The following is an 11282-nucleotide window of genomic DNA, read 5'->3' on the forward strand; positions in this document are numbered from 1 at the left end:
CCAAATAATTTCAAAACTAACACGTTCAGCCTCAGCTGGACCATGTTCAGCAGTAATTAGTGAATGTTCGCATGCTTAACAATGACTGTGAACATGGTAAACATTATACCTGCTTAGCATCAGCATGTTAGCATGTTAATGTTAGCTTTTAGCTCAAAGTAGCAGGGATGTAGACTCTCAGTCTTGTTTAAAGACATTTAGAGCTTCAGGAAGCTAACGCCATAGAAGTCTTAAGTGATCATTTAAATGTTAAAATCCACACATAGCAAATGCAGAGATGCTAAAAGTGGGGTTCTACACACACACTTTCGGGCTGAAACTTGTGAGAAGTCTGTGGTTTTGTGAATTTTATTCAAACACAGGTGCAGAGCATTGCATTAGTCCAGGTCCAGATGGAATAAAAACATGAATGAATCTTTGCAGATAAAAAAAAATGTATATATCTAATCTTGTGAAGCTGCAGGAAGGAGGACTGGACTGCTGATGTTGTTCCAAGATCTAAGCTGATATTACTGTAAAAAAATGAGGGGGGCATTTGAGGAGAGTAAACATTCATTTTTCAACCTTTCTGAGGTGGATCTGTATCTTAAACAATACCAGAGATAACGAACTGCTGATGATAAATTCAAATGATTAGCAGACGATGCAGTAACGTGTAAAGAAAGGATTTATTGAAATAACACTCCTAAAAAGGTGACAAAGGAAATGCCACAAAGAAGTATACAAAAAACAGACAGACTGACTCAAACATCACCGTTAAAAAAATAATAGTAGTTATTTCTGCTCAGGGAGGATTAATGTAAAATCCAGTGGTTTAGTAGATTTGACGCAACCACAAACATTTATTTAAACCCAGGCTGTATCCTCTCTGTGGGGACAAACACCAACACTGCTGCTGAGTGAAAAAACACATAATTGATAGTGATGAAGGATACTGGTAGCACACGACGTCACACAATAGTGAACTTCAGCAGCAGCCATCTGGCTGTCTGATGCGCTGAAATGCTTTCGATTTTAATGAGCTGAAAAAGACGTCATTTTTGGATGGTCATCTTGTAACAGTAGAACTGGCAGCATAATAAGCCAGTCAGGAGACGCCACAGTAAGGCCCTCTTGGATACAGACAGAGCCATGAATCCACTCTGTGATGAAGAGTGGGTTTCCTTTAATAATGAGCGTGTTACTGCCACCTAGCCAGGATTGTGATGAAAAGCTAGCAGCTTGCAGAGGATGCTGAAATGTGGTGGTAAGGCTGTGCACTAATAATGGGCCAAATGTGAGCCTGAAGCTCACATCACATTTCAATTAAGCTTCATGCAGATATCAGAGAGGTACTCAATTATAACCCAGTTCATTAGATTTAGGAATAGATTTGCATGGATTGCTTAAATCATCCCTCGGTGGTTCGCAAAGGTTGAGCTGTACCTTAAAACATGTCTAAAAACAATGAAATAGCCAGCCTTTAAATCAATAACCCACACTCAACATGTGCTTTAAAGTTTCTTATTGATGCCAGACAAAGGACGTTCCCTCAAATGACTCAATGGATCATATGTCTGAAATCTACTTTCTTTATGGTGCAAGATTTCTTCCTCCAGACAGGATTCAACCCCTTTTAACAATCCATTGTGCTCCCCTTCTTGGGCAAAGACACACAGATACACAAAAAAAAACTTCTCACACAAGAAACATCAGGGACAACGGTGCAACAGGTTTCTTTCCTTGCCAAAATTGTGCTGCATGTTCTGTTAGTAAAAAGGTCAACTCTAAGCAGCTTTGTGACCCAAAGAAATACAAAATGTAAAAATGTTAACGTTGTCTTAATTCCTGCATGTATAAAATGTCTTACGCAATATGTTGGAAAAACAAGGAGAAGAGTTAAATTCAGAATCAGAGTGCTGTCCGACAGCCTCCTAAGTCACCTGTTGTAAGACACTTTGCAGATTTGGCATTCTGTGGCACTGACATGGAGAATCCTCATCAAATTATACTGAATGCATCTTCTACCTTAAAACTCTACACACTAGTGGCTTCAATGAATAATTAGATATGACTTGTTTTATCTTACTGTCTTTCTGTCCCAACCCCAGAGTGCAAGCTAACACACATGTATGTATACCAGTGTCAGTATGTGTATGACAATGTGTCAATGCTGTTGACCTGCTGGCAGTTAGCTTCATGTATGCTCAATCAAGCCTTAAATGATTGATTAGGTGTACCTGCATAGTAACTCAGGTTACAACAGGTGTTGAGGAGGATTTTTGTCCGCTTGGCAATGAGGTGCAGGGTAAAATGTAATCAGATTAAGACTGATGGGCTTACATGTACGCATGAGGAAAACAAATGATTCATCATTCATTTGTCTCATTTGGAGGGTGACAGGCAAACGTATGGAACTTAATGGCAAATCAGGCACTGTTGACAGATTGTGCTAATTATTAATTATGTCTTTCAAAAAGTACATTGTCTTTATATTATAAATGTGATATGATATTGAATAGAGCAGAGCCATCCTGAATGTTATTAGTAACACCTGTGCTTTGACTCAATCAAAAAGTCTTCTGTGAAAAAGGCAAATCAAAACAGGCGTTTTACCTGACTTCACAGCAGGAAAAGCACAGATGTAACATGAGTTTAATTATGGCCCCATTCCTTTTAGGTTCATTAGTATACTCTGCCACTGAGCCAACATTGAACATACATCCCTGCAGCTAAAGCAGCTAAATGGAGATAGGTGTATTTAAAGTTATTACCCCTGCTTTTCCTGCTGTGACGTGTTAAGATGCATGCTGTGAAAAAGGCCTACTGCTGACACATCACACAGCTTTGAGGGGTTTTGATAACAAACGTGTCAATAAAAATTACTGCCGCCGGAAATGATCCGTGGGCTTCATAATTCGCCGTATTGATGATAAATGAAAAATGATTGTCCGGCGGTGACTGTGTTTATCAGACAGCTGTCTCTGTTCACAGCGCCGTGGAGTCAAAGTGAGCCTTTAATTCAGACCTGCTCTTTCATGTGGAAACTGACACTGTGTTAAAAAAGGTTTGAGTTTCAATAACAGCTAATCCCTCTCTTCAAATGGAAAATCCACAGTCCGTCCAAGCATTAATTCACACTCATAATGATTTCCTTTCAGCCCTTCTCTTTCCAGATGAAGCCGGCACTAATAGAGCAGCATGGCCACGGGTCAGTATGTCTCATTATGCTGTTACTTGCTACGCGGACTGACAGGATGATCATGATGCATCCAAACGCTGCCAAGTTGACTCACAGCCTCAGTGTTGATGTGACCCAGCTGGATAATCCCTGACCCATTTACTGCATCTGGATGTGACCCTGTCTGATATGCTGATCCCTGGCCGAGCCGCGCTCTACTGTATACCTCCTGTTAAATTAGCTGAGTACAAAGAAAAATACCTTTCGCTGTCAAAATGTTAACATTGGCGAGGGGGATTTTGCTGCTCTCAGATGTTGTGAGTGCTGTTACGTTTCTGCTACTGTGGTTGATTTTTTTTTCACTGTGAGCTCTGGAGGCTCCTCTTTAAACATAAACTTTTACAATAAAAGTGTGATATAGTCATGTTTAATTTGTCAGTACAGTATTTCATGTGAGCTCTAATATCTCACTGAGAGCTGTGCGTCTCTTTATCCTTTGTTAAGCCTGTGATGTTGCTTTTATTATCATTTCCATGTAATATATTGAAACAGAGCCTCTGTCTCAGCGCATAATATTATACTTGTGATCACTGCAACATTAAAATTAGGACAGCAGCTAATGCTTATTATCACGATTGATTAATTTGCTGATTCTCATTTTACTCCATGATTCATTTGGTCGGCAAAATGTCAGAAAACATTTGACATTTAGAGTTTGTGGAACAAGGTTTGGCCTTCTTTTTTGGTAACATTTGGGAAAAAAAGGAAGAAGAAAGTAAAATTTTTAATTTGTTTAATGCTTTGGTTTACGAGCAAATGCCTGCAAACTAATGACATTCCCATCAGCCTCAGCTGCACTTTGGGTTTAGCACTGATTAGCAGGTTAGCATGCTAACATGATAAACATTCTACCTACTAAACATCAGCATTCTAACACTGTCAGTGTGAGCATGTTAGCATGCTGATGTTAGCATTCAGCTGTCTGAGCACAGCCTCACTGAGCCTCTTGGATGTCTGCACACTTCTTGGTTTCATCTTTGATAAAATCACTGTTAATTGAGCATAAATCAATTATCAAAATAGTAGCAGATTTCCTGCCTTGACTAATGAACAAATCTTTGCAACACCAGTTGAAATAAATGGTATGATACTGTTATCAGGTGGCCGAACGTGCCACAGTACAAGGAAAGTTTGAATGCAGAAATCGACTATAAAAACAACACTTTTCTTCTTTATGATGATCCAAAACAAGCTGGTCTTGTTCAGAGTTATGAAAGCCTGTAATAATAGCCTCTTTAAGGGTCTCAAAAACCTCAGAGAAAATAAGGATACTTATGCTGCTTTGAATTTGCTGAAGTCATCTGAGGCTTTAGCTCTCATTGCAGCGTATTTCCTCGGCCTGAGGCCTCTCCCTTCAGCAGTTTGCTCTTCCTGCTGTCTCCGCTCCGCTGCCTGACAACAGCATGCGCTTTCAGTCCCTGCAGCTTACACGCTCTCACAGTACGGACGACTACATCAGTACTTCCCCGCATTTATATATTTATCTCTTAGCTCTCATCTGCTAAAATGCAAAACCCAATCTCTGCTCAGTGGCTAAGCTGTCTGGATGTCTCTCACTTTTGACACTCACTCTCCCCCACAAAAACAAAACCTCTTTAATCTCCACCGCTGCTCTTTATCGCTTCAACACGACAATGAAAACACGTTGCATGCATTGTGTCTTTATTATGAATGTGCTGCAGAAGTATAATATTCCAAGTGCCAGCTTATCTTTGTAATTTTTCAACTTCTATCATCATACATTAATGAAAATGCACAACATGCCAATAACCACAGAGATTATAGAAGCCTGGTGGTAATACAATGGCTGTCTGTGCTTACGTTAGATCATAACTACTGAATGCTAACTCATATCAACTAGAGAAGTATCACAATATTGAGATTTATATCTGCAGAATACACCAACCGTTGATTACAATTCAATTTACACATTAAGTACTAACAGAGGAAGAAATGCCATATTAATCAGTACAGAAAATTGTCTGCAGGAGTGAACTCATAATGAGAAATTGTGGCGTTTCTGTACATGATTCAAAATCCAAGATATAATAAATTAGGAGAGTTTGATCCTTTCTTGATGAAACCCAGTTGTTTCAGATCACAGTGAGAATCACAGGTAGATAAAGATTAGAGGTTAGTAAAGGATACACAAGAGTTGTAATAATAATAATAATAATAATAATAATAACAATAACAATAATAATTAGAAGACAGATATTAAAATTAGTTCTATTCATGTCTCATACCCATAAAACCATGGTCCCCTGAACCAGTTTTACAAATTAACCACCAAAAGACAGCAGCCTACGGTGCATGAGTACAGAATGGGCATATATTAAGGTGTTAGTTGCTGTTTTAGGGGTTCTTTCAAGGGTCAAAAAGGCCAGAATGGCCTGGTTTGAAAGCACAGGCTCCCTGTGGGCGCAGACTGAGGCTCCAGCCACGACTTTGACTGCAATCACAAGCTATTTGATTTGTTAACCAAATAGTGACGCCCATAAGCACACAATACTACCGCCCTCTGTCAACTGTGGCACAGCACTTGGAGAGCGTCCCATTACGAAATTGTGTTGAAAATGATGTTTTACAAACATTATCAAAAGATAGGTTATAGATGACGTAGCATAATTAGCTTCACTGTAAAATGAATGTCTTAAGTATCTTGCTACAGTGGGGTTTTTTTTTTATTGTGAACATGTACCCTTTCCCCCGGCTCACAGTGGTCAGCGGTGTTGAGAGGATAAACAGTGAAGGTGCAGCAGAGTTAAAACACTTTTGATGTTCCTCTCTACAACAGCAATTCTGTGCTGGGTCTTTACAAATCAAACTTTCCCTCTAAATTCTTGTTTTTTGGCACATATTTTTACTTGCAGTGATGACTGTGCCTTCTGCGCGAGACTTTCCATAATCCCTTCCATTCTAGCACCCGTAGCTCGTCCTTGGTAAGCCTCTTTTGCCACCCGTGCACTCACTCTCAAACACAAGATGCATGGCAGGGAGTCATGAGAACCACACAGCGGAGAGTCTGCGACGAAGAGGACACACAGTGATTCAAAGTGTTTCTTCTCTGTGAGGGAACAGGGTGAATTTCTGCTCCGTGGTTCCGATGCGGCACAAATCCCAGAGCCTCTCCACATGTCCGAGGGGATTTAACGGCAAGCCGAAACTCTGATGCTGTCCGTCGTTGGTGCAGTGAACGATGGACTTGGCGGGTATATTGTTGCTGACATTGGGAGGCAATCCAGCCCGTTTCACGTTCTGTAACCACCTCCACTGGTCCCCCCATTTTCTAGTCCACCGTGTCTGAGTCAGCTCTGCGGGTGACGATGGGATTCTCAAAGAGCGTGTCTTTGTCAAGAATCGTTCTGAATGTGTTGACAAGAATACGAAGGGGCTGATTAGACTGTCTACCCCCTTCTCCATCTAACATCAGACGGACAAACCCACCCCCCACCCTCCCACCCCACACTCAGAGCAGTATCATTTGCATATTTTATTTTCTTCCATTAGCAAAAAGGGATTTATATGGATTACAGAAATATAAGTAAGCACTGTATATCGGGTGCATATTTGTCACACATCCAGGTAATGACTAGGCGGTAAAGACGGTGGTGCAGGTGCGGGCCAGACGGTCAGTTGCCTTATCCAGTTTCATCCTGGGATGAAACTCAGGTTTTCACATTTACTAAAAAAAGAAAAGGAAGCGTATTAGTTGAAGCTATATGTTACTGCAACTTAATATGGATGTATAAACTTTCACAGACCACAGAGGACAGTTAAATGATGAGAAAAACAAAGATTGCTGAGCCCCAGAGCTCTTAAACTCAGCTTGTTTGTACAATAGCTCTTCCAGCCATTAAGTTAATTGGGACATCTCTTGGCTTAATGAGAGCCAAATGGGCGCAGGCGAACACAAAGTACAAATAAGTATCTGCTTGAACTGCAGCGAAAAGGCGAGGCATCATTTAACTGACTGACCCTTCATGCTCATATTTAAATATGAGACAAATGAGTCACTAATAAGTAATAATCACTGATCTGTTATCACAATCCCTTTATTCGCCAGGTGCAATAAATGTACATTTATTTGTCTTGTGAGCACGTCAACAACTCACTGACATACATATATGTATACAAATGGTACAAGGACAACAAGACTTCACATTTTGTACAAGCAAACAGGGCAAGGCGTACAACAGACAGCAGACTACACTACACAGATCACTCTACAGATACACACACAGCAGTCTGAGGCATGCAGTCGGTTACAGCTGGAGGCTGGAGGCCACCCATGCAAATGGAAAAATATGCCATAAAATGTAGATCTGACTGATGCAAATGTGATTAATATGTTCTGATCTTTGTGTAGCCGTGATATAGTTCCTAAAGTGCCGCAGTGTGTAAAGATGTGTGCAGGCGTTCCAACTAGTGCAATATTATGCAAACATGGATGGTAACAATATCAGTGATTACAGTCAGATGGTGCGAACATAGCTAAATATTATATCGTGATGGAGTAAATAGTGAGAGGAGCAGGTTTTTGGGGGACCAGGAGGATTGAAGAAAAAATAAAGGAGGAGTTCAGGGGCACAAATCAGCTGTGCACTGGGGTTAAAAAAGGTGAGGTTAAGGTTTAAAGGTCAGATTTGGGACACTCACTGGCCAGGTTGACAATGCAGGCGATGATTATGACCGTCCCTCCTACTAGTGACACCATGGAGAGCATCTTGGCCACACGTCCCAGACGCACGGCACCGTCCAGGTTCCCCTGCTCAAGACTGTTCTTGGACTGGAGGAGAAGATTGAACCATCAGTTAGACTGAGTTTGACACGGATGCAAATTAAAAAAACAAAAAAGCACTGAAATTCAAAAAAGTCGCATTAGAGCAACAAAACTGTTGAAAATAGAATAAGATGTCAGAAATCAAAAGCCAGACAACAGAGCCTGTTCTTACCATGATGGAGTAGACAAATCCCACAATGTTGATAGGCCAGACGGGGCAGAAGCAGGCCAGCACGGACAGGAGGAGGTAGTCTTTAACTTTGGTCCGGTCCAAAGGCGGGTTGGTGGCGATGCTGGAGTGGCGAGAAAGCGACGGCCTGGGCGAGAAGGCGGTGTAGCCGATGGAGCTCGCCCTGCTCCCCTTCCTGGTCTTGTTGTGATGTGGGTACGAGATGGAGTGCTGTCTTCTGGGAGGGGAGGAGATGACTGGGGAGGTGCTCTCTGCAGGCGCTGGGTGGATCCCGTTACCTACGCATGAGGGACGAAAAGGACGGGCAGATGTTTGAAACACTGGCGAAGGGAAATGTGTGTCAACTCTCCCAGGAGCGCTTTCGTGCTCTGGAACCTAACTTGCTCTGAGTGAGCTGACTCAGCAGCTGCTTTACCCCCCCCTCAACCACACACTCCCTCCACCCGCCCCACTGCCTTAATATGAGGTCAAACTCAGTCACTTACTGTTCTTCAGCTTCTCGTTGATGACTATGACTAGTTCTCCTTTGGATTTGCTGCGGGGGGGCCTTGTGCTGGCCGGGCTGCTGCTGTGGATGAGTTGTTCGCCTCTGACCGGTAGGCATGGCTCAGAAATGGGGGCTTGGCTCGCCAGAGAGCCCTCCTGGTCTAGCAGCGATGGTTGTTCCTCCCCTGGCCAAATGGTGGGACATGGCATCATGTTCACAGCCATGCTGACATCAAAATGAGGCCTCTGTTTTTGGTCCAGTCCTGTGTGTGTGCAGCCTGTAGTTAGACCTGGGGGGCAGAAAATGTTTCAACAATGTTGGTAAACAGAAGCTGCTCCCTCCAGTCAGCTTAGGGACTGTACAAAAATTATTCAGGTGGGGTGAAACAGGAGAGGATTGTGTATTTTTTCATTTTGCTGACAAAGGGGTTGTAACACCCCTCCCACTATCTTAGAGGCAGCCCTGGCAACCTCACAGGCAATTAGTCGACATGGGAGGGTGGTCAGCATTTGACAAGGTACTCTGCACAGGGGAGCATCATTTAAGTTTTTCTCACCTCAAAGTTAGAGTGGAAAGAGCATTTCAAAAGATTTAAAATGTATAAAGAAAATTCTGCCATCGTCACAATATAAAAGGGTTGTTTTGCCATGTGAGGACAACAATCATGCATCTTTGTCATTAATTGTGGTTTAACTTTAATTTAATTTTCTAAAGTAGCTCCTACCTTCACTTTATTCATCTTGACAGAAAGCAGAGCTACAGTACAATAAAATACAGGTGTTAAGCACGGCATAGAAAGTGACATTCACAGCTCTTGGATCAAAACTAAAGAACGACTAAATATTTGTGAAGCAGGGCACCGAACATCATTTTAACAAAGCTAATTCCATTCCTAATGTTTGATTTGGATGCTTTGTGAAAATAATTATCCCATTAAAGGGAATTTTTAGTCTAGAGCCTTTAAATTGGCTTCAAACGGAGCCGCGCTGAATCTACATTAGCCGCTACTAGCATAACACACCAGGATCCCTGACCGAACTGTCGGTGCATTGTGGGTAATGGAGGTGCCAGGTTTTGAGGAGGATGAGGGAATGTGTGCCATAAAAAATGCTGCATTATTTTTATTTTAATTTAGTTATGTTATTATTTACAGATACTGGAGGGAGGGTGCTGCCTTTTTCAGCCCCCGCCCCCTCACTCTAATAACTTTCATACAGTCCCTAAATACATTGTGCTTCAGCCGATTTATAGAGTTTAGATCCAGGCTCAATATCACGATAAGCCTCTTTATAATCCCCTCTGACTCCAGATCACATTTATCCTCGTCCTTTTATCATCACTCCTCATGTCACGTTGAATTGTTCATAAACAGTCTCGTGGTAAACACATAAAGTACACGCATGCTCTGCTGTAAATTAGGCCTCAAAGCTCATATTAAAAGAGCAGAGTAACACAAGGGGGGAAAAAAAGCAGGTCACAATGACATGAGGAGTACAAAGGCACGGCAGAGCGAGGCAGGTTGCTTTGTAATGATAGTAGCGGCCATAGTCTCCGTGCAGGTGCGGACAGAGCGTTATTTCATCATGTGTACACAGGCTGGCATATGGTGGTGGTTGATGCGCACAGACAAAAGGGAAGAGGACAGCAGAAAAACGGACGAGGACAAAGGAAAAACAGTCGGACAGTCGAGTGAAGGAGGAAGAGGAGGAGGAGGGTGGCTGCTTATTAATTAGCCTGCTGCTGCTTGATTTGGACTCAGTGGATGTGGGCTCGCAATGATAAGCAAGGAAAAAAAACACACATGCATTTTGCATTGGATACTTGCTTTTAAAGCAAACTGTGTCTGAATTGTACTACGACTCACTGATGGTGCTGTTTAGCATTTCACACCGACACACAGGAGGAGGAGGAGGAGGAGGACAGGTGGGAATGAAGATAAATCAAACTGACCTTTTTAATCCAGCGCCTGTCTCAACGCAGCCGGAGCGTCCCTGGTTTAGACATCCTGCTGACGTTATGTTCAAGTGCAAAATACAACAATAAATAAAATTCAGCTTCAGACGTGACCAAACATCTCAAACGCAGCCACAGAGCGTTTGCAAACGTGCGCACTTTTGTGTAAAATCCGAGAAAATCCGACAGGGAAGGTGAAGATCTGACGCGGTTGCTGTAGCGCCCGCTTCCAGCGCAGTGTGCTGGGATGGATGGGGAGTCTCCGGGAGGGCAGGGCGGATCAGGGAGGAGGGGAGTGTGTGAAATGAAAAGTGAAATCAACCAGACTACGTGATGTGGGAGAGGGAGGAGGAGGAGGAGGATGATGAAGGGGATGCTGGATTATAGCATCCTCCTCCTGTTAAAAAAAAAAAAAAAAACACAGCTTCCAACAATGAATTTTTAACTGGAGATGGTGCAACACAGCAGTCTGTGATTAGAGGTGTCCTCCTGTGTCCACCATGCAGAGGACAAGAGTTCACAGATGAGACCAATTAGGTTTTCAAACCAGAAAGAGCTACATCCCAGAGACTGATTGATCCAGAGAAGATTCAGTTCAAATCCACATATGAAACGTGTGCCGCATTTATTCATGTTCATTTAAAAAACA

At 42.4% G+C, this 11282-nt stretch overlaps 1 protein-coding gene across 2 annotated transcripts; it reads right to left on the bottom strand.

The window, feature by feature from the left end:
* Nucleotides 1–4865: 4865 nt before the first annotated feature.
* prrt2 (proline-rich transmembrane protein 2) lies at nucleotides 4866–10886 on the bottom strand. 2 transcript variants are annotated; one of them, XM_070991187.1, is made up of 5 exons: nucleotides 10631–10886; nucleotides 8679–8969; nucleotides 8176–8471; nucleotides 7880–8009; nucleotides 4866–6905 (listed from the first exon to the last, which is right to left on the bottom strand). In XM_070991187.1, the coding sequence occupies exons 2-5, from the start codon at nucleotides 8902–8904 to the stop codon at nucleotides 6889–6891; spliced, it is 669 nt and encodes a 222-aa protein (XP_070847288.1). In that variant the 5' UTR covers nucleotides 8905–8969; nucleotides 10631–10886; the 3' UTR covers nucleotides 4866–6888. The 2 variants fall into 2 exon arrangements, with proteins under 2 accessions (XP_070847288.1, XP_070847287.1); XM_070991186.1 differs by lacking the exon at nucleotides 4866–6905 and having other exon boundaries at nucleotides 7722–8009.
* Nucleotides 10887–11282: the final 396 nt, after the last annotated feature.

This window comes from Chaetodon trifascialis, chromosome 21 (assembly GCF_039877785.1).
Source record: "Chaetodon trifascialis isolate fChaTrf1 chromosome 21, fChaTrf1.hap1, whole genome shotgun sequence".
NCBI lineage: Eukaryota > Metazoa > Chordata > Actinopteri > Chaetodontiformes > Chaetodontidae > Chaetodon > Chaetodon trifascialis.